This window comes from Protopterus annectens, chromosome 1.part1 (assembly GCF_019279795.1).
Source record: "Protopterus annectens isolate FY-2018-M chromosome 1.part1, PAN1.0, whole genome shotgun sequence".
Classification (NCBI taxonomy): Eukaryota; Metazoa; Chordata; order Ceratodontiformes; family Protopteridae; genus Protopterus; species Protopterus annectens.
Window position 1 is genome coordinate 754,636,213 of NC_056726.1, and position 26,283 is coordinate 754,662,495.

The window sequence follows — 26,283 nt, forward strand, 5'->3', positions numbered from 1 at the left end:
TTTTAAATGACCCACAAGTGCAGTTAGCCTAGTACTAATCTATGTACCTATGAAGTTAAAGTTTAATCTATGTTATTTGACTAAAAGTATTGAGTAAATCTTTGATTTTCTATTCTTTCTAGTTATCAACTCAATTTTAATTATTTGAATCTGGTTCTTCTTCATGCTAAGTACCTATCTCAGTTGACTTCTAAACTACATGGATTCAAAATACCTACTACTTCAAAATATTTAGGTATAGCATACTACAAAATGACATCAACTGTAATAATATTAACAAAATGCTCATCACAATTTGTCACAATAGAAACTTGTGAAGTTTTCTTCTTCTGTTTAAAATTTCTACAACTAAAATACATACCTTCCTATGTCTGGTTTTCATTATTAACACATTATGCCAATCTATTCTTAATGATTTCTTTAATATAATACATAATTAATAAATAAACTTTGTGTAGCATCCTAAATCAATTACAGTACATTTACACAAACTGGCTGCTCCTAAGCAATTGGGAGTTTAAATTCCTAAATTTACTATAGCAGTATTTAAGATCTAGAACTGTTAAATTATTCCACGTGTTATTCTCTTCAAATGGTTCAGATCCATGCATTCCAATTTGTGCTAATATCTGGTCTAAGGAAGTGTCATAACCCCCACATAATCAACTTGCTTTGTATTTCCTAGACCCCAAAACTCCTAGTAATACTAATCTTCCTAAATACTTTATAAACTCAATCACCAAGTTTTCAGTGTTTATTAAAAGAATATGACATTGAAAATACTGTGATATTTGGGCAGTCACTAGTTAACACTCCCAATATTTTAATTGGGGTCAGAATAATTAGTAATCATTTTCTTCTGTTGAAATGGTAACTGTGGCTGTCTTTTTACTTAATGTATATTCCTCTATGACAGTGTTATGTAAAACTCTAAGTTTTCTTAAAGGTTATATCACTACCTTGAACATTATACAGGATATTTTACAGATGAAATTTAATTTCATGTTTTTTGACATTTTTGCAATAAGTTGGTTTAAACTTGTTCTTATACCCCTTGAACTTTTCTTTTTTAACCTATGAATAGTCTAAGACCAGCATTCTACTTTGGTTAAAAAATAAAATAAAATAAAATACAAACAGCCACTTCATTATTTGTACTACAAAATATAGTTTAAACTGAGAAATGTGGACAATTAGAAGCATTTATAGCAGAAACCATTAACATTTTTGCAATTAAAAAAGCTTTATTATACTCAAATTATATACTTGTATTTAATGTCTATATGTCCCTGTGATGACGAGAGCAGAAGTAGGGCAGTGGGTGTGTAACATATGCCATCACAGCTGGCTGGAATTTTGTAAAAAATTATACGTCGTTTGTATATCAAACTAATTTATACAGATGCTTGTGTTGAAAAATTTATTTGTAAAGTTGCTTATGTTAAAATTGCACTAACTGTGTGTCCTGCTGGACAGAAAAAAAAATATACATGTGTTATTGTAACTGTTTAAATGTATATGTTTTAACAGAGGATACTGGAAGAGAAGAGGTTAATTTCAAACTGCCTAACTTTGAAAATATTCTGAAATTAAATTACTGGACCTGGGCCATAAAGACTGTATCTTACACTTCTCAATGCAGCCAGAGAAAAAAGGTCTGTACTAGGAAGCTTTCTGCATTGTCTTTGTGGTGAACTAATTGCTACTCTGATAAAGTGGAGGTTTGAAATTGTTTTATGACTTCCCAGAGCTGCAGAAGATCTTCTCAAGGCTCTGTGTGTATTACTGACACATATGTGCTAAATCATAAAAGAAGTCAGATGACCAGAAGTATATGATGTCATTATGTAATCCATCACTAAAAATGATACTTTAATACCAGGTGAGACTGAAGTCTCATTGCACTCTGCTTTTGGAACCTGACAAAGAAGGATCCCTCACCTACTTCAACTTGCCTTGCTCTAGTAAGTAACCAGGGAATAATAAATCATTAGATCAGTCAGGAAAATATAGTGAGATTAGTGAAGCATTGTTTTTCTGTAAACGTGTGAACCTGTCCACCTGTGTTATTTTTCATATTTCCTGTGACTGAAACTCTGGCATTTATTGTAAATAGATATTTAGTATTTTCATGTTCTTTTATTATTTATTATAAAATATATTGAAATTTTCATTGTGCCTGGTCCTTTAGAGAATATTTTAACCTTTGAGAGTACTTATATTTATTTGGTGATACCGCAGCCACTCCTGAAAGCCTTGCTGTTTGGTCAACATTACAATTTGTATTAATATTAATTTCACTCAGTATAACAGGGTACCCTTGCAAGAGGCTTAGAGTAGTTGGCTTTGGAGCATCTGGTGGAGGTGTAACTACCATATAGTCTGGGCAGATGGGGGCATAGATGGTAAATATGTGTCAGCCTTTCCCAGGTGTGTGTGTGTGTGTGTGTGTGTGTGTGTGTGTGTGTGTGTGTGTGTGTGTGTGTGTGTGTGTGTGTGTGTGAAAATAAATCTCAAAAAGTGTGTGTCAGCTGCTTGGAGCAGGGACACGAAGCACTGGTTTCACAGAGAGAGTGTTGGAGGACTTGGCTTGCACACTTGGCTGAGGATTCAACTCTACAGCCGAGACACAGGGAGAGAAACCAGCCCCCAGACTTTGTGTGTTCCCTGTGTACTCTTAAGGGAAATTGTGCTTGATGCAGAGAGGTGCATCTGGAAATACTGAGTGTATCCATTTTTGTTCCAAGTGAAGGCCCCTCTCCAGTGTCAGTGGTGAGGAATCAGGCTCCTTGATTACTGGCCCAGAGTGGGGACGTCACAGTCCCCTACGAAGAAAGTCTCATTTTTTTCCATTTCCTGTGCTGCTTGTTCTTTCTGTAGGCATATGGATTTGGGTGTTTTCATATTTTCTGGGTTTGTTCACCTTTGTAGCAATTATGGAAATGGACTGATTTGTTGAGCTTTGGAATCTCATATAATTCATTCACAGCCAACTTTTCGGCAACCTGACATAGATCTGTTTATGCAACTCTCAAATGGATAAAGAAAATCAAATACTTTTAATTGTTGCTGATCCCAAGCAAAGTATTTTATCACAAATGAGTGGATGTTCTCACAAGTTGTATCAATTTCAAGTTTTTAAAATCAATGACTAAACAACTTTAATAATCAAATTTAAAATTCCTTTTTATAATCAGTATATGGCATGAGCTACATTGTTTCATTTTGGTTATTTTATAAACACATTATGAATATTCAGCAGAGGCAATTATATCAGTAGTGTGCAAGGAATTAAAGTCTCAACACATTGCCTGATTGGTGACAATGTTTTATTCAATATGTAGATAGAATGATTAATGTTGTACTTAACTTTTAAATTTTTTCATAATACATTCTTGCAGAATTACTTGCTAGACTTATTGTTTAAATTACTGTTTACTATATGTTATCTTGTTGCAAATTATATTCAAAGGTTTTGCACTTTTGTAAATCAACAAAATGATATTTGAGAAATCAATGTGCATACAGCTCTCTGTTATGTGCATTTCAGCTCTCATTCTTAAGTATTTTCAGACATAATATTATACCTCTGTACTGCTTTCTAAATTGAATTCATCATTTTACGTAGCAGTACTTCTTGCTAATAGTCTTTTTACCTCATTATCTCTAATGCATTTTCTGACCTTAGTGTATCAACTTTTTTATTTGTGCAAAACGTTTTGTGTTTCTATCTAACAATATGCAATTTCATCTGAATACACATTTCTCCCTTTTATGCATCTTTGAAGTTACTTTTTAACAGAGGCCCTTACAACTGATTAACAGCAGTGCAGTGCTACCTCTCATACATATCAAACACCTCAATTGCACCATCTTTGACTCACATTTTATCTTAAATATGTCCATTTTCACAGTGAATTCTTTTCACTGAATATGTGTAATGTCACTCACTTAGCAAACATCTACATCTTAGACAAATTCAGGTCAGTCTCTCTTAATAGCCTGCTTTTTGTCTCATTATTTTGTATATCACAAACTATTCTGTTTCTTATTAATGAATCAGGTTCATAGGCTGGTACTAGGCTATCGGCCGTAGGGCCTATGCAAGCCTAGCCATAACAATTCCCTGGCTATTTCTTCCCTCACTATTTACTTCCCTTGTCCTCTGTCTAGCAGGGCAACTGACGTGATCCCCGGGGTGAATTTCCTTTCTCCTATCCAATCGTCAAGGTTCCATTTGAAGAGGGCCAAAGAGGCGCTCTGCTTGACATGTATGGGCAGTCTATTTCAGAGTCTGGGGAGTCTCTGGGTCAGGAACCTATCCCTCCAGCATGTTTTGTTTATTGTGATGACAAGGTTTAAACCCCTGGAGCATGTGGGTCTGAAGGATTGGGATTTCTTTAAGTGTAGCATGTCCAACAGCTCTGGGTTTGACATGGCCTTGTATGTTAAGCAGAGATCGCCTCTCAGTAGATGATATGCGACAGAGTATAGCTGGAGTTTTTTAAGGCGGTCAGCGTAGGGCATCTGCTTTAAGCCTGTGATTCATTTAGTGAGGTATTTCTGCGGCCTTTTCAGTTGTTGCAGATGTCTTGAGAGGTACATACCAAACGAGGCATTGTATTCTATAATGGGTCTAATGAGGGATGAGTACAGTGAGACGATGACCTCCTTTTTTGTGGATGAAAAGCCCTTAGTGATGAGGTGTGCCACATAAAAGGATTTCCTGACTGTTGTGGCGATGTGGTTATCAAAGGTGAGACCACTGTCCACCTGTGTCCCTAAAGTCTCTTATCACACTTTTGGTGTTTAGTGTACTGCCATCTATGTGGTATTTCACGGGTGCATGTTTTTTTCCCAAAGGGGATAACTATACATTTCTTAGCATTGAGCTTGAGCCCATGGCTCTGGCACCAAACATCTGTTTCTGTAAGGCCCTTTTGTAGAGTATCCACATAATTTGGGGATTCAATAATGGCTCCCAGTTTGCAGTCATCTGCAATCTTTTTTAGCCAGAATCCCTTAGTGTTGGCCTGTACTTCAGAGACGTAGATGCAAAACAAGAGCGGCAACTCACCAAATTCAGATTGAATGTCTCCATTCTTTACTTCATTGGCATAAGCATCTACAGTTTCTGTTAGACCTTGTACCAAAAATGAATTAATAGAACATTCTTTCTAGGCTCACAATAATTTGTGACTTCTTCTCTTAACTGCTGCTGTTTCATCTATTTCCTCTTCAACAATGAAAAATATAAAATAAAATAAAAACAAAAAGAGAACTAACAAAGGCATCTTCTCTAGTGATATGAAGAAATAATGGCACAGTATACGTTTTCAAGCTTCTCAGCTATTCCACTTGCACCACAGAACAAATCAAATTCCTGTATACAAGCTTCTAGTTTTCTGCTAAGCTGGCTAGCAGAAATAATTCCTGCTGGTTACTCTTGGCACATTTTTCTAAGTATAAATTATATTTCTGTACTTTAAAATACATAACATATTTCATACTGCAGCTCTGTGGTCATTATCTGTGGCATTTTAAACCGCAGCTAATGCTCACATTTATATATGCTTTAAGTTGTCAGACAGTTGAACAGCAAGGCTCTGTATACCACAGTATCTAACACAGTAATTTTCAGTAACAGATATCAGGACTAAGAAACAATCTATTGAAGTAGAAGAAAAGAATTGGTAGTGCAAGACATGGGTGTTCTTCTTAATATACCATGTGATGTCATTATTTACTGTTCTAGAAGGTGTACATGCTCCAAAGCATGACAGCTTCAGCAGGAAAAGAAGAAATCCCGAGTTTCCCACTGCAGAGGGCCTCTGAAGTTCGATCTCTTATTTCAGATGGAGCCTCTGTGTTTATTACAAAACCGTAGGAATTAAATAAATGAAAAGGTCAGTAAATCAAAAATGGCGCTATATTCGAATATACATTAGTGATAACTTTCCCCCATTACAATGATGTTGATTAATGATGTGTGATGCACCCTGTACTTCTGTAATTTCAGGGACGGTCATACAGTTTTAAATCCCTGAAACCTCAACATTAAGTAAATCAATGAAAAACTACAACTTTGGCCATGAAAAGGGAAATTAATTTTATTTTATTTGTTTCCAAGATCATTATCTCTTTTCAGGATTCCATAATATGAGAACTTGATTTTACTTACCTTAAAGCTATACCTGACAATGTTTTGCGGTGCATGAGGATTATTTGCTGTTAGAATTCTTGTGAACTCTTCCTTCAGCTCCTACAATAAATACAAAAAATATGTCCTCAAATCTCAAGCAAAAGAATACAGCAGCTGTACATATTTCTTAATGTCTGTTTCATATTGATCATTTGCTAATATACAATTCAATAGTGTGCTCATTTTGACTATTAATGATAGCTAGAAGTTAACAAAATGAGAAGTTATGTACCTACCATAACGTTCCATGTTAGTTGTCTTCTTCTTGCCTTCTTTCTTGCTGGATGGGTTCAGAGCCGATCCTCGGCTCCGACTCGGCTTATACCAAAGCTCGAGAGCTATTTTTACCGGCTCGAGGTAACCCTGTATCCCACAATGCTAGGCGCTAACTACCCAGATCTCGTTTGATAGCTAACACTATAGCAGTTCTGTCCCCAGAACAAAGGAGAGAGAGGCATACCCATATAGATAGCCATCCCAAGAAAGGGATAACCACTGGAGACCATACTGGGCAAAAAAGAAGGCCCCGTATGATCCTATCGGTCTGTCCATGCTAGGGGGTTGGAGGGTGGGATGCAAGAAAGAAGGCGAGAAGAAGACAACTAACATGGAACGTTATGGTAGGTATATAACCTCTCAATGTTAAGTTATCAATCTCACCTTCATTCTTGCTGGATGGGACCGCATCCCTAGCACCTCAACCCTGGGTGGCTCATCGGAACAGACTCTTGAGGACGGTGGAACCAAAGTTAGCTCAGCTTCTGGAGGCCATGTCCAATTTGTAATGAGAAATAAAGGTATTGGGAGAGGCCCATGTGGCTGCCGCACAAATTGAATCTAAAGGTAACCTGTCCTGAAAAGCTATTGACGTAGCTAAGGCTCTAGTTGAATGGGCTCTAGGTTTTGAAGGAAGCTTTTGACGCCTCAGTTCATAGATGAAAGTGATGACAGAGGCCAACCATCTAGAAAGGGTTACTTTGAAAACTGGAAGGCCTTTCTTCCCTTCAGCATAAGACAGGAAGAGCTGGTCAGATTTCCTAAATTGCTTGGTTCTATCCAGGTAGTAACGGAGTTGGCGATGAACATCCAAGAAATGCAACTTTTGTTCCACTCTGTTGGAGTAATTAGGGAAGAAAACTGGGAGATCGATAGTCTGGTTTAGATTTGCTTCAGAAGATATCTTGGGTAAAAAAGAGGGGTTAGTTCTTTATGGAAAACCAGATAAGGAGGACGAACGCAAAGGGTGTGAAGTTCTGAGAATCTCCTCGCAGAAGTTATGGCCACTAGAAACAAAGTCTTCCATGAAAGTAACTTCAAAGAACAGGAAGCCGCAGGTTCAAGGGGAGGGAGAATCAAGGAGGTTAAAACTAGATTCAAACCCCACTGCGGTGGGGGATGTCTGACCGGGGGCTTAAGTAAAAAGATACCTTTAAGGAAGGCTTTACAAAGTTTATGAGACATAATAGAGAAGTCTGACAGGCCAACATGAAAATTTGAAATGGCCGCTAACTGGACTCTGATAGTGGACGAAGAAGATCCTGATTGAAAAAGTTCGGCCAAAAAATCCAGGACCGATTGGATAGGAGCCACGAATGGGTCTATGTTCCTAGATTTTGCCCAGAAGGAAAAACATTTCCATTTGCTGGCATAAATCTTCCTGGTATAAGATTTGTGAGAAGCTAAAATTATGTCACGCACCGAATGGGAGATAAAGGGAAGCCTGGCTAAGGTTGGAAGTGGAGCAACCAAGCTGTGAGGTTGAGAGAGGGGAGGGATTGGTGCAGCTTGCCCGACTGATGGGTCAAGAGATCTGTAACTGGGTCCAGATGCCAGGGCTGCTCCAAGAGGTAACGATGCAGGAACGGAAACCAGATTTGTCGAGGCCAGTACGGAGCAATGAGGATCATTGTGGATCTCAAGGCGGTAGCTTTCTGAATCAACTGAGTGATTAATGGAAAAGGGGGAAAAGCATACAGGAGACCCCGGGGCCAATTGTGGACTAGAGCGTCTCTGGGGGGGGGGGGGTGGCCAGGAAGAGAGTGAAAAATTCGTGGCACTTGCTGTTCTGGGGTGTTGCGAAAAGACTGCAGCAAGGCTGACCCCATTTTCCGAAAATTTTCTCCACTACTGACTGCTTGAGAGACACTCGTGCGGCAAGAGAATGGCCCTGCTCAGCCTGTCCGCTATGACGTTGGACTTCCCGGAGATATGCATTGCTATCAGAAACTGCTGAGAGGAGATCGCCCACTGCCAAAGTCTGAGTGCTTCTCGACATAAGGGATAGGACTTGGTTCTACCCTCCTTGTTGATGTACCACACTACGGACATATTGTCCGTCTGAACTACAATCGTCCCGATGGGAAGAGAGTCCTGAAGGGCTTGCAACGCTAAAAGTACTGCTCTCATCTCCAGGACATTTATGTGCAGGTGGCACTCGAAAGGTTGCCAAGTGCCCTGGACCATCCTGCCCTGAAAATTCCCCCCCCCACCCGATCAGGGAGGCAACCGTTGTCACTGTAGCAACCGGGGGGGGGGGACAAAGGGTCTGCCCTGAATCACTTGAAGGGAGACCATCCACCAAGACAGGTGTTTCTTGCATGATTGGGTTATTGAAATGTTGTGTGACATCGGGAGCTGCTGGAAGGACCACTGAGAGAAGAGCATCCACTGAAGAAGTCGCATGTGGAAGTGAGCTAAGGGAAGTAACGTAATGGCAGCCGCCATGAGACCTAGAGTCTTCAGTACAAACTTGGCCTGGATTTTGTTGTTCTGAAGAAGGATATGAACATGCTTGCGAATATCTGAGAGTCTTTGTGCCATTAGTTTTGCAGATAGTTCGACTGTGTCTAATATGGCGCCTATGAAGGTAATAGACTGACAAGGCGACAAACAGACTTTTCGAAATTTATGGAGATACCTAGCTCTTCGCAAATCTGAATGGTGTAATCTCTGGACTGAATAAGTTGACACCTGGTGGTGGCGGTAAGGAGCCAGTCGTCCAGATATGGAAACACCTGGAATCCTTGACGCCTCAGATGAGCCGTAACGACTGCCATACATTTGGTGAATACTCAGGGGGCTGTAGTGAGACCAAAGGGCAGGGCCCTGAATTGGTAGTGACTGGCCCCCAGCCGAAAGTGGAGAAACCTCCTGGAGCGCCTGTGCATTTTGATATGGTAGTACGCATCCTGAAGGTCTATAGAGCACATCCAATGGTCCTGGCCCAAAAAGGGTACAATGGACTGTAGCGTGACCATCCGGAACTTCGTTCTTTGAACAGACTTGTTCAGTCTGCTGAGATCCAAAATTGGTCTCCAGTCCCCTGTCTTTTTTGGTACCAAAAAGAACTTGGAGTAGATTCCAGATCCTTGCTGGTCTGCTGGGACTGGTTGGATGGCCTTTTTTCTTAGCAGTTTTGAGATTTCTAATACTGCTTGTTCCCTTAGACCGGGTGGAACATCTGGAAGGGGCCTTTTTGGCTGTTTTGGGGTGTGAACAAAGGGAATTTTGTAACCCTCTGATATGATTGACTGTACCCATCTGTCTTTGGTGAGGGAAAGCCAGGCTTTTGGGTACAGTGATAATCTTCCCCCGACTGCCTCCGAAGCTGGACAGTCGGGCAGCTTCTCAGGGATGCTGGAAGGGTTGGCCAGAGACAGCTTCTCTGCTACCTTGAGTCTGTGGACCCCCTCTGCCCCTGGGGTGGTGTCTGTTATTGTTCACCCCCTGCCTCTAGAGGGGAACTCACCTCGTGCGTCCGGCGTGACTCTCTGTGGTTTGCGGAACCACATTTTTCCACCTTTCTGACTTTTAGGGTATGGTCTAGATGGAGTGGAAAAACAGACTCCCATGGCAGAGAGAGTCTTGCCTTCTTGTTCGCATCTGGTTAAAGTGTCCTTCACCTGAGGTCCAAACAACGCCGAACCATCAAAGGGAGAGTTGGTGAAGGACGCCTTAAAGAGGTCAGCAAAGTTACAAAGCCGCATCCAGGCATGACGTCTTAAGGCCACTCCTGTACCTGCAGCTCTACTCGCCCCATCGGCCGCATAAGAAATAAGCCGCATGGAGGAGTTAACAATCGAGTTTAGGGTTGCCAGCTGGGAGTTGATTTTGGCCTGAGACCCCGCAGCTGTTGGATCCTGTAGGGTATCACCCTTTTCTTTGAGCAAGTCTCTTTGAAGGTGGGTGAAATGACATAAGTAATTCAGCGACCGCATGGTAAAAGTCGCTGAAGAAAACATCTGCTTGCCATACCTATCCATGGTCCTAGATTCCTTATTAGGAGGATGGATAGGTACTGAAGGATCGGCCAGTTCCTTCTTAGTGGCTGCTGCCACCACCATGGCATCAACAGGGACACCCTTGGTCAAAAACTGTTTATCAGAAGGGGCTGTGATAAATTTTGAAGGCCTCCGTGGGGTAGGTTCCATCGAGTTAGGGGCTGTACATGCCTTCCTGGCTACCACTTCCATAAGGGGGTCAAAGGGCAGAGACACCCAGGAGGTGGAAGGGCGAGAACCAAACGCCTCTAGGTAGACCGACTCATCCTCGGAAGGATTGAGGGTAGACCAGTTTCCCCTCTGCTTAAGGATCTCAAGGATGTCAGAAAAGGAGACATCCTCAGAGGGGGATCATGGGGACCCTTCTGACTCATCCAAGTCGGTGTCAGATGTGACGGACTCAGGGGAGTCCACATGCTTCCTCTTACATTTCCTCTTCTGAGGGGGCTCCCCTGACGGATCAGGGGAGGCCTCAGAAGAGGAGGATGCTCCGAATGGGGGCCCCTAAGGCATAGGATCTCTGCGGTCAGGGTTGAGAGGATAGGTAGAGACCGTAGCAAGCATTACAGTGGGAGGAGCTGAGGGAGCCGACCGAGGAGCAGGCACAGGGGCCAGCACACTCCTCATGACCTCGAAAGCACCCCTATCAGGCAGGGAAGAAGGTCCCCGCTCCGAAGAGACAAGGACCCCTCCCGGCACCGAGAGGGATGGCTCCGAGGCCGATGTCGGAGCCGAACTCACCAGCGCCGAGGCTCCGAGAGGGAGAATGGGGTCGGACAAGGGTCCGATGCCACTCTCTCCCTCGGAGCCGACGAGGGAGTCATGGCGCCCAGATCCCTCCAAGGATGGCACCATAGAAGAAATCAGAGCAGATGACAGAGCCGAAATGGGTGGTATTGGCTCCAACGTGTCGATGGTCCCGGCTCCCACAAACTCCGGCGCCAAACTCAGGGGAAGAGTCAGAGGAGGAATCGACGATGGAATGGGGATAGCCACTGTCTGTTGAGAAGGGCTATGAAGCATCTGGGCCAGTGCCTGCGACTTAAGGAGTCTGCTAACCACCCTCTCGAGGTCATGGTCTGAAAGCCTGGAAGACCGAGAGGAATGGGACCGATGGCTGCGCTCCGAAAGCAAAGGAGATCTCAGAGCCGAATGGACCGACTCCAAGGAAGGGGACCTGGAGTGCTTATGACTCGAAGACGGTTCCGACGTAACTATCGGAGCCAACTGAGTTCTTGAAGCCTCGGCTCCAGCCGGAGCCGATGCAGAAACAGAAGTAGCGCCACTGGTCGGAGGCTCTGTACTCGGAGCCGACGATTTAGTGGGCTTAGCAGGTTTGCCCGACAAGGACTTGGCCGGGGAACCTTCGGGCTTCAACAAGCCTCTCAAAATCAATTTGTTTCTGCGTTCCTGCAGGACTCTTGAACTGAATGCATGGCAGACAGAACAAGAGTCCTGCAGGTGCAGAGGGCCTAGGCAATAAACACAAGAAGTGTGACCGTCTGTCAGAGACATTTTCTGACAGCACGAGTCACACTTCTTGAAGCCTGAGACCTTGGACTCCTTAGACATCTTGTGGTAAAACACACCCAAACACACACACACACACACACACCACACTAAAGAAAACTTAGTCCAGTCACTTCACCACACCGAAGACTAAGATTAAAATAATTAAACTGATAATTTAACTGAAGAGAAAACTACAGTACAAACTTGGCTCGAATGCCTGATAATATGAGGAGAACCGTAGGACCAAGGGGATAGAAAACAGACCCAAAAGGGGACTATATAAGGCTGGTTACTCTAAAAGGGTAAAGGGGAAATAAACGTACACTAACCCTGAAAATAAAATGGAAAAACCTTACCAGAAAACTGCTTCTGAAAAAAGTTTACCAGAGAGCCGGCAAAAACGCAACCTCGCAGCTAAGCAGCAAATGAGATCTGGGTAGTTAGTGCCTAGCATTGTGGGATACAGGGTTACCTCGAGCCGGTAAAAATAGCTCTTGAGCTTTGGTATAAGTTTGTTCCAAGAAATGGTAGGGTTAAAGCTGTAGAGGTTTTGACCAATTTTGCTCTTGGGTTTATAGATCTGTAGTAAGTCTTTGTTTGAGCTACGGAAAGTCCTAGAAGGAGTGTAGAGGGAGATTAGAGGGGACATGTTGGGACAGAAATATGGTTGGTACAAGATAGAGTGGATAAGCTGAAGCTGGGAGAGAAGTAACAGGTGGGAGAATTCTAGCCACTTTAAATGTTTTAAGGAGAGACAATGATGAGATCTATAGCTTTGATTTGCAGCAAATCTAGCCACTTTGTTATAGGTAGTCTCAAGCTTAGTTAGGAGAGGTTTTGAGGTTAGTGAGGATTTGAGAGCTGTACAATAAGCTTGGTAGGAGATAGGCACAACAGAGGGAGACTTTAACTTTGTTAGAGAGGAACTGTTTACTTCTATGTAAGAGGCTAAGTTTTTTATGGGCTTTCTTAATACAAGTGTTCACATGCAAATCAAATTTCAGTTAGTCATCTATCATGAACCCTAGAAGTTTTGTGTTGGGTTCAGCTATGATAGGTGTTTTATTTAAAGAATGGATAGCAAAAGTAGGCCTAAGGTGGTTTAGATTTTTGGGAATAAAAAGTAAAAGTTTGGTCTTTTTAGGATTCAAAATTAACTGGTTGTTAGAGAGTGAGGTATCAACAGAGTTGAAGGATGCCTGAGTAAGAATATAAGTCAGAGAGGGTGTCTGTGACTGTGATGGACGTAGAATCATCAGCATATTGGACAAGAGATGACTGAGGGCAAGAGGTATTGAGCAGATTAGTAAAGATATTGAAGAGTAATGGACCAGGAATAGACCTTTGGGGAACATCCATTATGATAGGGAGAGGAGGTGAGAGAGCAGAGAGACATTTTACTGATTGTAGTTGATCTGTGAGGTAACTATCAAACCAGGCAATGGTAGAGGTGGAGAAGTTAAGGTTAGTGAGTTTGTCCAGAATAAAGGAGTGAGATACTATATCAAATGCTTTAGAGAAATCTAGGAATAAGCATGACACTAATTTATTATCTCTGACTAGAGAGACAGTGCTGCCAAAGAATAGGAGGGCAGTAGCTGTGCTATGTTTTGGACGAAAGCCATGTTGTGTAGGAGTGAGCAGATTTTCTTGAAGTGTTCCATGACTTGCTTATGCATGCATTTTTCTAGTATTTTTTGGAGAGGTGACAGGATGACAATAGGTCTGAAACTGGAGATTTCTATGGAGTTATCTCCTTTGTGTATGATAGGGTATAGAATTTTTTCCAGATAGAGGGAACTTTTGATTCGGAGATAGAACGGTTTATCAGTATAGAGACTAGGAGGGCTAGAGAGTCAGCTGCTATCTGAAAAAAGTAGAGAGGTATACTGTCAGCAGATGTAGAACAGGGTTTTAGTTTGTGAAGCAGAGATTTAATGTAGCTGCATGTAGAACATCCACATGTAAACCATTTCAGATAACACCATACCAGTATAATTAACTTGCAAAAAATGTTTACGGTTAACCTTGTGAAACTGTTATTCTCTTGTATGCTCTGAAGCACAGCTTCTTACATTTAGAGCTTCCACATGCCTCCAACCAAGGATCATGGTTATAAAACAAAATATTGTTTAGCGGTGGTGCAGCGGTAGCGTTGTTGCCTCACAGCAAGAGGTTCTCCCTTTCGATTCTCGACTGGAGTGTGGGGAGTACCTTCTGTGTGGAGTCTGCATGTTCTCCCCTCGGTTGGATGGGCATTTGAAAGACATGTGTAAATGGGCATGCCTTCAATGAAGATTGGACGTCGAGCTGGCACCTCAGCGTTCGTGAAAATCTACTGCCAATAATTAGCGGACCAGAGTTCCGCTGTGGCGACCCATAGCAGGGAAAAACCGAAAGAAAACAACAACACAAGACGTTCTTATCTTAGGCTCGTACTTCAGGTATGACATGTTACGTCTGTTCTGCTGCTTATTGGAAAATCCAAGATAGCTTACTTCAGATCCAGTTGTCAGGTGCTGAGTGCTATTACATGACCATAAAGAAGCATACCACTTATTTCAGTATCTGAGGCACTGATGCCCTCTCTACATCTACAGCACACATATATGGATACATACTCTTTCCTTCCATTATTCATTTAGAGTCTCAGACATCTGGACAGAGGAAGGATGACAGGGAGACATGGTGGTGGAATGAGGAAGTACAGGAGAGTATAGAGAGAAAGAGGTTGGCAAAGAAGAAGTGGGATTGTCAGCGAGATGAAGAAAGTAGACAGGAGTATAAGGAGATGAGGTGCATGGCAAAGAGAGAGGTGGTGAAGGTTAAGGATAAGGCATATGAAGAGTTGTATGAAAGGTTGGACACTAAGGAGGGAGAAAAGGACCTGCACCAATTGGCTAGACAGAGGGACCGAGCTAGGAAAGATGTGCAGCAGGTAAAGGTGATAAAAGATAAGGAGGGAAACATACTTACAAGCGAGGAGAGTGTGTTGAGCAGATGTCTCCTTCTCATATCCCCTTACTCTTGCCTTCTCCTGCCTCTACACTACTCTCTTTTTTCTTGAGACTTTTCCCTCTTTTCACCTGCCCTAGCCACTAGGTGGCGCTCTCCTTATTCTCTTTCTCCATCACTACTTCTCATGCCTAGAATCAGCCCTTAAAGTTATTTGTTACATTCCCTATCTCCCTTAAGCTCGATATTCTATCTTACAGTCTGCCTATCTCCCTGCTAATAGTGCTGGTACTGCTCCAGTACTCTGCCTGACCTCTCAGCTCCACCTCACCCCTCTCGACCTTACCTCCTACTGCTTGTTTTCTACCTACTCCTGCATACCTATTTCCTATTCCACTGGTCTACTTTGGTCTCCTGTCTTTCTCTTCCTTCCATATACTGTTTGCTCCTGCCATACCTACCTGCATTTCTGATCGTCTCCGCTCTCCACCTCCTGTTGTGTGTACCCGCTCCGTTCGCCCTACGGGCTCACTCCGCTCCCCTCCCTACCCCCAATTCCCACCCACCCCCAGGGGTCCTAACCTTATAGTACTGTTAGCCACTCCCCTATCCCTCCCTTCCAATCCTTCTCCTTCCCGCTCAAACTTCCTCCCATCCACACACACCCCACCTCTACAACACACTCCCATTGTATTTTTCCCATTCCTCCTCTCTACATCTTTTACTTATCTATCCCACTTTAATCCTTACCACTTTACTGTCCACTCTTCCCTATTCCTATTATATCTTTATATCTACTCTACAGTAGAATACCCCTTTTACATCCTGCCTCCCATACACTCTATTGCCTTCTCTAACGTCTCAAACTCATCTTACCATGGCTCCCTACCTGCCTAGCCAGCATTTATTGTCATTCCTGCTACTCTCCACCCTATGCTCAATCTATCTCCTATCCTCTTACAAGATATCACTTGATACTCCATCCCTCCTTCCACATAAACACACCTCTACATTCATCACTCCACTTATCTCTTATCCTTTTACTTCATCTACCCCCAATTATCAACTACCAAAATTCCACAGACTTAGACATCTCAACTATGTCTTGACAACTTATAACAAAAATAAAAATCTAACCTTACTTAGACTCTACCTGGTTATAAAATGTAGCAATCCTACCCTTCAAGATGGTGATATCCACCCTAACCCTGGCCCTTCACTCTCTTCCCCCACAGTATATATGCCCAGAACCAATAATAGCTTCTTAATCGGACATCTTAATACCCAAAGCTTAAACAAGAAAGTACCATACCAACATGCCCTCCTTCACATACACTCATTTGATATTCTATGCCTCTCAGAGACCTGGCTAAAACCTAGCACTAAAGACACTGAAATTATTCCCCAAGGCTATAACATAGTAAGACTCGATCGTCCCAAAAGAAAAGGTGGTGGTGTTGCTATTCTTTTTAAAAAACATCTTAATATCACTAGCCTTCCACCCCTATCATCTCAAGATAGCAAGATAGAATCCATCATTATCAAACTCCAATTAAATTCCAAAAAATCCATACATATCATCTGTATGTACCTGCCTCCTGGTAACAATATTCCAATACTCGAAGATTATCTTAGTTGCATATCAGCTACTTATCCACAGGAAACCATCATTCTAGGAGATCTGAACATAGACTGGAATAGCATTAATGCAGAAAATCCTTCATCCCATATTAACCTTCACGGCTTCACCCAAACCATTACCTTGACTACTAGGCTCAATAAACATACTAATAGAGAAAGCATTTTAGACTGGATACTTATAAACAGATTAAAAACTAATTACAAAGTAGGAACCTTGCCAGACGATGTTAGTGACCACTCCTTAACTTTTATAACAAGAGAAAAAACTGACTGTCCAAATCCCCACATTACTAGAAAAATACGTACCATCAAACATTTTAATCCTGACCTACTTCAAGCCGAACTCAGCGCATGTAACTGGAACCCATTAAAAACACTCCCTCTTGAAGATGCAGTACTACATTTTAACAAAATATTTTTATCCATTCTTGACACACATGCACGAACGTGCTATTAGAATGAAATCCAATACAGCCCCTTGGCTCTCCCATGAAACCAAAAATCTTATTCTCGCTAGGAATAAAGTCTGGGCTAGTTGGAGATCCCACAGAAATAAAACAGATCTCCTACTCTTCAGACAGCATAGAAATCTAACTAAAAAAGCAGTTATAGCCGATAAAAAGAAATTCTATATTGACCTACAACAAACCCATCTTAACAATTCTAAACTTTTCTGGTCCTCAATCAATAAACTCCTCTCACCAGGAACTTCCAAAACACCTTCCCTCTAAATGCAGACCCTGATACCCCACAACAGACTGCAGATGCTCTTAACTCATTCTTCACAGAAACTATTCAAGCACTAGCCAAACAACTTAATGCCAACAACTTCTGTCCTCTAAGTAAACTAACCAACTCCTCTTTTAACTTTTCTCTACAACCTATCTCCACATCGTATATTCACAGACTTCTTCTCAAGCTAAAACCATGCACCCCCTCTGCTGATAAACTCCCTTCCCTTTTTCTTCAAAAGGCTGCTAAGGTTGTTGCATATCCTATATCTATTCTTATAAATAGGACAATTAGTGAAGGAATCATCCCCAAAGTTTGGAAGGTATCTCATATAATCCCTCTTCACAAAGGTGGAAACTCAACTGACTACTCCAACTATAGGCCTATTGCTCTCCTCTCACCTCTGTCCAAAATTATGGAAAAGTGTATCCACCTTCAACTTGTACAATATCTCTCAAAGCATAACATAATAGCAAACTGCCAACATGGCTTTAGACCACATCACAGTACTACCACTGCCCTGCTTTCTTTTGTAGAGACTATAGACCAGAACCGAAACAACAACTTACTCTCTTCTGCCCTCTTCATTGACCTCTCCAAAGCATTCGATATGGTAAACCACCCCTTATTACTTAATACTCTCAAATCCATCTCATTTGATCCCCCAGCCATTAAATGGTTTAAATCTTACCTCACAAACAGAAAACAAGCTGTTCTCTGGGATAACCACATCTCGTCTCTCCTGCCTGTTTCCATAGGGGTTCCTCAAGGCTCTATCCTCGGCCCACTTCTTTTCTCCCTCTTCATTAATGATCTTCAAACAATAATCCCTCAAGCAACCTGCATTCAATATGCAGATGATTCGACACTCATTTGCTCAGCTCCATCTACCCCAGAACTAATCTCTCTCACCCAAAAAGTATTCAGTACAGTAGAAACATGGTTCTCTAGTCGCTTCCTCTTACTAAATGCCAAAAAAAACAAACTTCTTCTTTTTACTCCCACATCTAGAACCTCCCCCTTACATTTCTCCATCTCTTCAAACAGCGCCACTGTTATCTTACCCGACACTTCAACTAAATTGTTAGGTATTACAATTGACAATAATCTCTCTTTCGACCTACACATTAACAACTCCATAAAGCTAGTTAACAAAAAGATAGGATCCTTATATCAAATCAGACCTTTTCTTACACCATCTACCAGAACAAGGATTGCTCACTCTCATCTTATTTCAACTCTTCTATATGCTGCGCCTATCTTCACTAACCTCAAAAAAAAACAGCCTTAACAAACTGGCAACCTGTTATAATAACATTGCCCGCTTTGCTACTGGTAATCCCTATAGAACTCATCACTGCCTCAACTTAAAACTTCTAGGCTGGCCAGAGTTTCAGAATTATCTTTTAATCCATCAACTCTGCATTGCCCATAAAATACTATACCAACCTAATAATACCCCCATACTCTCACAACTCATAGCCCCTTATAAAAATCTCAACTCTCTCCGCTCATCCAGCAAACTTCTGACAAGTTCAACAAAATCAAATAATAATGCTGGTGACTCTCTATTTACCAATGCTATGGGGACAAAATGGAATTTGTTACCCACTAGCATAACAAAGATAACTTCATTGCCTCTTTTCAAACAGAACATTAAAGTGCATTTCCAAAATCACTGGCTTTGCTCCTGTAATAAACCTGATTAGTCTATCACTATTACTACCTAATAAAACCATTTCTCTTCTCCTTTCTACTCTGCATACTTTTGTCTTTCTTTTCTCTTCCCTTTACTTCTCTACCTGCTATTCTGCAGTGCCTCCACTTTTATTTTCACCACTTTCTATTCCCACCTTTTCCCTTACTCTCCTCTCACTTTATTCTCCTTACCCTCACTCCTTTCTATGTTAATCCAATCAGTATTTTTTCAACTTGTTAATTGAGAATTGAACTGTACTGAGTGTTTTTAGTAACTAACTCTTGTAGTAGTTTTTATTTATATATAAGAGTGTTATCTTTTATTTTTAATGTTTGCTTGCAAACTCTATTACTAACTCTTAGATTTTCATTATAATGAGTACTGCTATTACATTTTTGTATGACAATTTTTTTTTTTGAATGTAAATTTTTTCATCTCTGAATGTATCTCACTCTGTGGAGCTTTTCTCCCCGGGCCTCTACTGAAAATGGAAATTTCTCCAGCTAGACTAGCCCGGTCAACAAATGTAAAATAAATAAATAAATAAATAAATAAATAAAATGTATTTATCATAATGACAGAGCTATATGATTACAGTCCATGATCTTCAACCAGAAGGACTAAGATTAATAATACTCAGTCAGTTCAGCATCTGAAACTTTCCCATGTTCTAACACTTTCCCCTTCATCATAATGCAATGTGTTCTAGCACCAAATCCAGATCTTGAGTATACCACCCAAAAGCAAAGCACATAACAGTTGTTATATGTATTAAGCACGAACACAGAAACAAAACAAGTAAATATTATCTAGGCTACCACATCCACCCAAGCTTGGGAGAAGGAAGGTGGGTATGTTGAAGAAGATGACAAAGAAGTTATGTACCTACCATAACGTTCCATGTTAGTTGTCTTCATCTCACCTTCTATCTTGCTGGTTAGGATCGGAGCCAATCCTCAGCTCCGACTCGGCCATCTTCTATAGCTCAAGAGCTGTTTACTGGCTTGGGGCTACCCCTTGTCCCATGATGCCTAGCGATAGCTACCCAGATCTCATTTGAAATAGCTAACCCCAGACATAGCCAGAGAATAAAGCTGTCCAAACAAATAGGTTGAGTATACCTGTTATACTCTCTATGTCAGAAGAGGAAACAAACCAGAGAACACTCAGCCAGTGAAACCATCTCCTCTCGGTCGAATAGGACAGGGGGACGGAGGGTGGGATGCAAGAAAGAAGGCGAGATGAAGACAACTAACATGGAACATTATGGTAGGTACATAACTTCTTTATCTTAAGTTGTCTATCTCACCTTCGTTCTTGCTGATTGGGACAGCATCCCTTGCACCTATAATCCTGGGTGGCTCATTGGAACAGACTCTTCAGAACGGTGGAAACAAAGTCAGCTCTGCTCCTGGAGACCATATCTAGCTTGTAATGAGAAATAAAGGTATGAGGATTTGCCCACGTACCAACTGCACAAATAGAATCCATGGGCAACCTAGATTGGAAGGCTACAGAGGTGGCCAAGGCCCTAGTAGAATGACCTTTCGGTTTGATAGGTAACTCTTTGTTCCTTAATTGATAAATGAAAGTAATAGTGTGAGACAACCACCTGGATAAGGTCACCTAGGAAACTGGGAGACCTTGTTTGCCTGAGGCATAGGAAAGGAATAGTTGGTCCGACTTCCTTATTTCCTTAGTCCTACGCAGGTAAAAACGCAATTGTCTATGAACGTCCAATTGGTGTAATTTGTACTCTGCCTTGCTGGTGTGGTTAGGGAAAAACAGAGGAAGGTCTATAGATTGGTTTAAATTATTTTCTGAGCAGACTTCCAGAAGAAACTAAGGATTAGTCCTCAGAGCAACCCTGTCCTTATGAAAAACCAAGTATGGAGGACGAACACATTTTTATTTTTTTTTTTTAATTTATTTATCATTTGTTGACCGGGAAAGTCCGACTAGGTTCCACAGAGCCTGTTTTCAGCGGAGGCCCGGGGAGAAATGCTCCACATAGTGCCTGAAGTTCAGAGTCGCGTCTGGCTGAAGTAATACCTACCAGAAAGAGTGTCTTCCAAGATAGAAACTTAATGGAAAAGGACGCTGCTGGTTCAAAAGGGGGCAGAGTTAAGGAAGCTAGTACCAAATTAAGGTCCAAAGGAGGAGAGATATCTCTCACTGGAGGCCTAACAAGAGTGGTCCCTCTCAAGAGAGCTTTTCAGAGCTTATGAGACATAATGTTTGAATTTGACAAACCAACATAAAGTTAGAAATGGCAGCTAATTGAATCCTGATTGTAGCCGAAGTGGACCCAAAATGAAAAAGTTCTGCTAGGAATTCCAGAATTTCGTGGACTGGGGCTGAAAAGGGATCTATGTTCCTAGCCTCTGCCCAACAAGAAAAACGTTTCCATTTATAGTTGATGTCAGTGAAGAGTTTGTGCAGACATGGAAAATAAACTGAAGGGATAGCTGCGGGAAATGTTACATATGCTGTCAGTTAAGTGTGTGTGCATACATGGACAAACTACTGGAGGGGTTGCTAGGGGAAAAGCTTCATTTGGTGTCAGTAAAAGTGTTTGTCCAGGGATTGCTGGGGAAAATGTACCATTTAATGACAGTTAACTGCTTAAGCAGACATGGACAAACTAATCAGTGGATCACTGGGGGAAATATTTCATTTGCTATCAGAGAAGTACTTGTGCAAGCAAGGACAAAATGATAAATGGTTCGCTGGAAGAAATGTTTCATTTGACATCAGTGAAGTACTCGTGCAGGGATCGTTGGGGGAAATGTTTCATTTGGTGTTGGTAAAATGCTTATGCAGCCATGCACAAACTATTGCAGGGATCACTGGGGGAAATATTTCATTTAGTGTCAGTGAAATGCTTCTGCAGACATGGACATTCTAATGAAATGATTGTTTGGGAAAATGTTTTATTTGGTGCCAGTGAACGACTTCAGCAATAATGGACAAACTTCAGAAGGGTTCATATAGGGAAGTTATTCATTTTTTCATTTGTAAAATCCTTGTGCAGGCATTTTGGGGGGAATTGTTTTATTTCAGTAATATGCTTGTGCAGACTTGGACAAACTACTGAAGGGATCATTTGGGAGAAATGTTCCTTTTGTTGTAAGTGAATTGCTTGGATACACATAGAGAAACAACTGACGAGATCATTGGGGGAAAGGTTCCATTTGGTGTCAGTGAAGTGCTTGTGAAGAGACGGACATACTAATGAAGGGGTTACTGGGAGAAATGTTTCATTTCTTGTCAGTAAAAGTGCTTCTGCAGACATTGACATAATACTGAAAGTGCTGTTGGGGTATATAATTCATTTAGTGTCAATGAATGTAGAAGCACTCAAAGGATACCAAATGAAACATTTCCCCAACGTTCCATTCAGTAGTTTCTCCATGTCTGCACAAGCACTCACTCACACACACACACACACACACACACACACACACACACACACACACTTGAAATACTTACCTTTTTCGAACATACTGGCTTCAGCACACAGAGTGACAGAAAAAAATACTACTTCCTTCTTCCTGAACATATAAATATGTGTGTGTGAATGTATGTATGTGTGTGTGTGTGTGTGTGTGTGTGTGTGTGTGTGTGTGTGTGTGTGTGTGTGTCTCTCTCTCTCTATATATATATAAATAAATATACATATATATATATATATATATATATATATATATATATATATATATATATATATATATAAAGTAGGTACTTGGCTATCTGCCTGAAGGTATTTATAAGCCTAGCCAGAATTGTGTTGGATTTCGCCGCCCCCTTAGATTAGTTCCCTGTGCCTCTGTCCAGCACAGCCATTGACGTGATCCCCGGGGTAAACTTTCTATTTCCCATTCACTCGTCAAGGTTTCTCTTGAAGAGTGTTAGTCAAAAGCTCTGCCTAATGTAGATTGGAATCTTGTTCCAGAGCATGGGAAGTCTCTGGGACAGGTAACTATCCCTCCAGCACATCCTATTTATTGTTGTGGTGAGGTTTAGATCCCTAGAGTGTGTGGCTCGAGGGGATATGGTTTTCTTTAGGTGCAGCATGTCCATCAATTCTGGGTTGGACATGGCTTTGTATGTCAGGCACAGATCACCTCTGAGTAGGCGCTATGCAACCAAGTGCAGCTGGAGTTTCTTCAGTCGAGCTGCATAGGGCATCAGTTTGACGCCAGTGATCCTCTTGGTGAGGTACTTCTATGGTCTTTCCAGCTGTTGCAGGTGTCTTGTAAGGCACATCCCAAATGGGGAGTTGCACTCTATGATGGCTCTGATGAGTAATGCGTAGAGGGGCACAATGACCTCTTTTGATCAGGATGCAAACCCTTTTGTGATTAGGTGGGCCACATAGAAGGATTTTCTAACCACTATGGCAATGTGATTATCAAAGGAGGGATTACTATCTACTTGGGTCCCCAGATCCCTTATTATGTCTTCTGTATTTCGGGGGCTACCACCTATGTGGTAGTTTGTGGGTACTTTGTTTTTTCCAAAGGGGATGACTATGCACCTTTTGGCGTTTAGCTTGAGGCCATGGTTTTGACACCAGGTATCTGTCACAGTGAGACCCGTCTGGAGGATGTCTGTGTCAGCCAGATTGTCAATTATAGCCCCTAGTTTGCAGTCGTCTGCAAACTTGGTCAGCCATAGACCTCCTGTGCTTGCCTGTACCTCTGAGAAGTATATGCTGAACAGGAGGGGTCCTAGGACTGAGCCCTGGAGAACTCCACTTGTAACCGGTTTAGAGTCAGATCTAGCTCCCGCAACTGTTACCATGTGGGTTCTGTCCATGAGCCAGTTGGCAATCCATCTTGTGACATAGGGGTTTATGTTCAGGCTGGTGAGCTTGTGTATAATACCAGAATGGGGAATGGTGTCGAAGGCCATTGCGAGGTCTAGGTAGGCTGTGTGGACCACCTTTCCCCTCGTCTATAGCCTTGGTAACCATCTCAAAGTGGTCCACCAGGTTTAGGAGGCATTATCTGCCCTTAACAAAGCAGAACTGGGTAGGGTCCAGTGCTTAGAGGTTCCCAATGTCTCTGTTAATGAGATCCATGACCAAGCTAGTCAGGCTTATAGGGCGATAGTTCCTGGGGTCTGTTGCGGCTCCACCTTTGTGGAGCGGAATAACCGTTGCTGTACGCCACTCTATGGGCATGTAGCCTGTGGACAGGCTGAGTTTGAACAGTTTGTTTAGGTGAGGGGTTAGTTCATCTTTGAATTCATGTAGGATGCGCCTGGGACACCATCCGGTCACATTGATGCTGTGTTTTTGGCTTTGGAGAGGGTTGTTTTAACCTGAGTGTCTGTGATTTCAGGGGCAGTACATTTTTCTGGTATGGTTTTGGGCCCTTTTGGGGGTGAGGGGGGGTGAAGTTTGCAGTGAACCTGTCTGCTAGGATGTTGGTGATATCAGTCAGTTCAGTGTATTTTGTGCCATTCTGCACTAACTCCGAGCAGATCTGAGAACTGCCACTTAGTTTTTCACATAGCTAAAAGAATGCCTTGTAGTTATCTTTGGAGTCCTTGGCAATTTTTCTTTCGAAGCTAGACTTGGATGATTTTATGAGAGATCGTAGTTTCTTCCTGATACTGATCAGGGATGTCTTACTTTCTTGGGATTTTATTCTTTTCTGTACCAGTTTCCTCCTTCTATTGTATAGCTTGTTTATGGAAGGGGTCCACCAGACTGGTTTCCTTTCCTTGGAGGAGTGAGTCTTTGTTTTGCTTGGGATAGCACGATCCATACACTCTTGTAGGTGCTCGTAGAGTGCATTAGTAAAGGATTTTGCAGCTTGGGCAGCGTTATCCTTTAGCATGGGGGCTTTGAAACTTTCCATCTCGGTCTTAAGTAACATGAAGTTTGCTTTTGAAAGTTTTTTCACAGTGGCTTCTTTGACCGGAGGTGGGGGCAGAATGTGAATATCCACAGTGATTAGTTTATGGTCATATCTAACCAGTGATTTTGTTGACCTCCAGTGTGGAACACCGGTCGCCCATGTTGGTGATGACCAGGTCTAATATGTTGACACCTCTGGTGGGGGTGTTGACCAGTTGATCCAGGGCATTTGAGTTTATAAATTCTAGGAAATGTTGGGCAAGGGAGTTAGTACTTGAGCAGTTCTCCCAGTTAATGTTTGGGTAATTGAAATCACCCAATATCAGGGTGTTTGGTAGGACCTTTATTTTTCCCAGTGTTTCCAGAAATGCGGAATGGGGGACCTGGGTCATGGTGGGTGATCTGTAGTAGGCTACAATTTGAATTGCAGTTTTGCCTGTTGTTAGTTGCCCATGGATGATCTCTGAAGCATCGTGCTGTGCCACTCACCTGAAGGTGTGGGTATCCTTGATGAATATGGATATGCCCCTGCCTTTTGTATTTCGGTCTGGGTTTTATGGCCGAAATGTATGTTATACGTTGTAGCCTGGTAGTGCTGGGGTGCTCTCTGGAGCCTTAAACCAGGTTTCTGTTACTGCACATATATTGATTTTCTCCATAATGAGGAATGCCTCGAGTGCGTGCATTTTGAGGTTTAGACTTCTGGCATTGAGCAGCATTACCCTCAGTCTTATGTTACTTGTGTTATTTATGGCGGTAGGTTTGTCTTTTGAGCCTTGCCTAAAAAAGGCCCTTTGGCCAGTATTCAAAAGCCTAAGGGTGACAGGTGCAAGCTGTCTCTAGCGAAGCAGCGTGGCTTATTGAGCATGTCATCCCAAGCTGACAGACAATGGATCCCCTTTGAATGACACCAGAAGCTTAGCCAATTGTTGAAATTGATATTTTTTTCTTTATACCATGGTATCATTCTTGGTGAGGGCAGGATGCTACTCAAGGTTAGGGTCATACTGGCCTGGGCTATGTGATCAGAGAGCTCTTCCATGTCTCTTTTTATGTAGTCCAGGGAGGTACGTTTCAGGTCATTCACACCAACATGGACAATGACAGAGTCATATTTGTACTTTTTCTGGAGTGACCTGAGTGCTTGTGTTATGTGGCGGATCCTGGCACCCGACAGGCAGCTAACAGTAACCTTCTCCTTGTTCAGCCTAGTGAGTGGGACATCAGTGTGCCTGACTACAGAGTCACCTATTACTAGTGTGTTAGGTATGTTATTTTGCCTTAAGGGCTGTGATTGCGTGGCACACTGGTTTTGTGAAGTATGTGTTTCATGGTTTGTGTTGGAGGGTGGAGGTTGCTTGGGTGTCTGCTTTGGAGGTCTCTGTTGCTTTTG

General features: G+C 42.0%; 1 protein-coding gene across 1 annotated transcript in view; it reads right to left on the bottom strand.

The window, feature by feature from the left end:
- The window catches only part of DNAI1 (dynein axonemal intermediate chain 1), a 2,249,827-nt gene that overhangs the window by 1,588,430 nt on the left and 635,114 nt on the right, over window positions 1-26,283 (bottom strand). Inside the window, exon 4 of the mRNA XM_044077834.1 lies at window positions 6,182-6,262. Within this exon, the coding sequence (XP_043933769.1) occupies window positions 6,182-6,262 (81 nt within the window). The remainder of the gene's footprint in view (window positions 1-6,181; window positions 6,263-26,283) is intronic.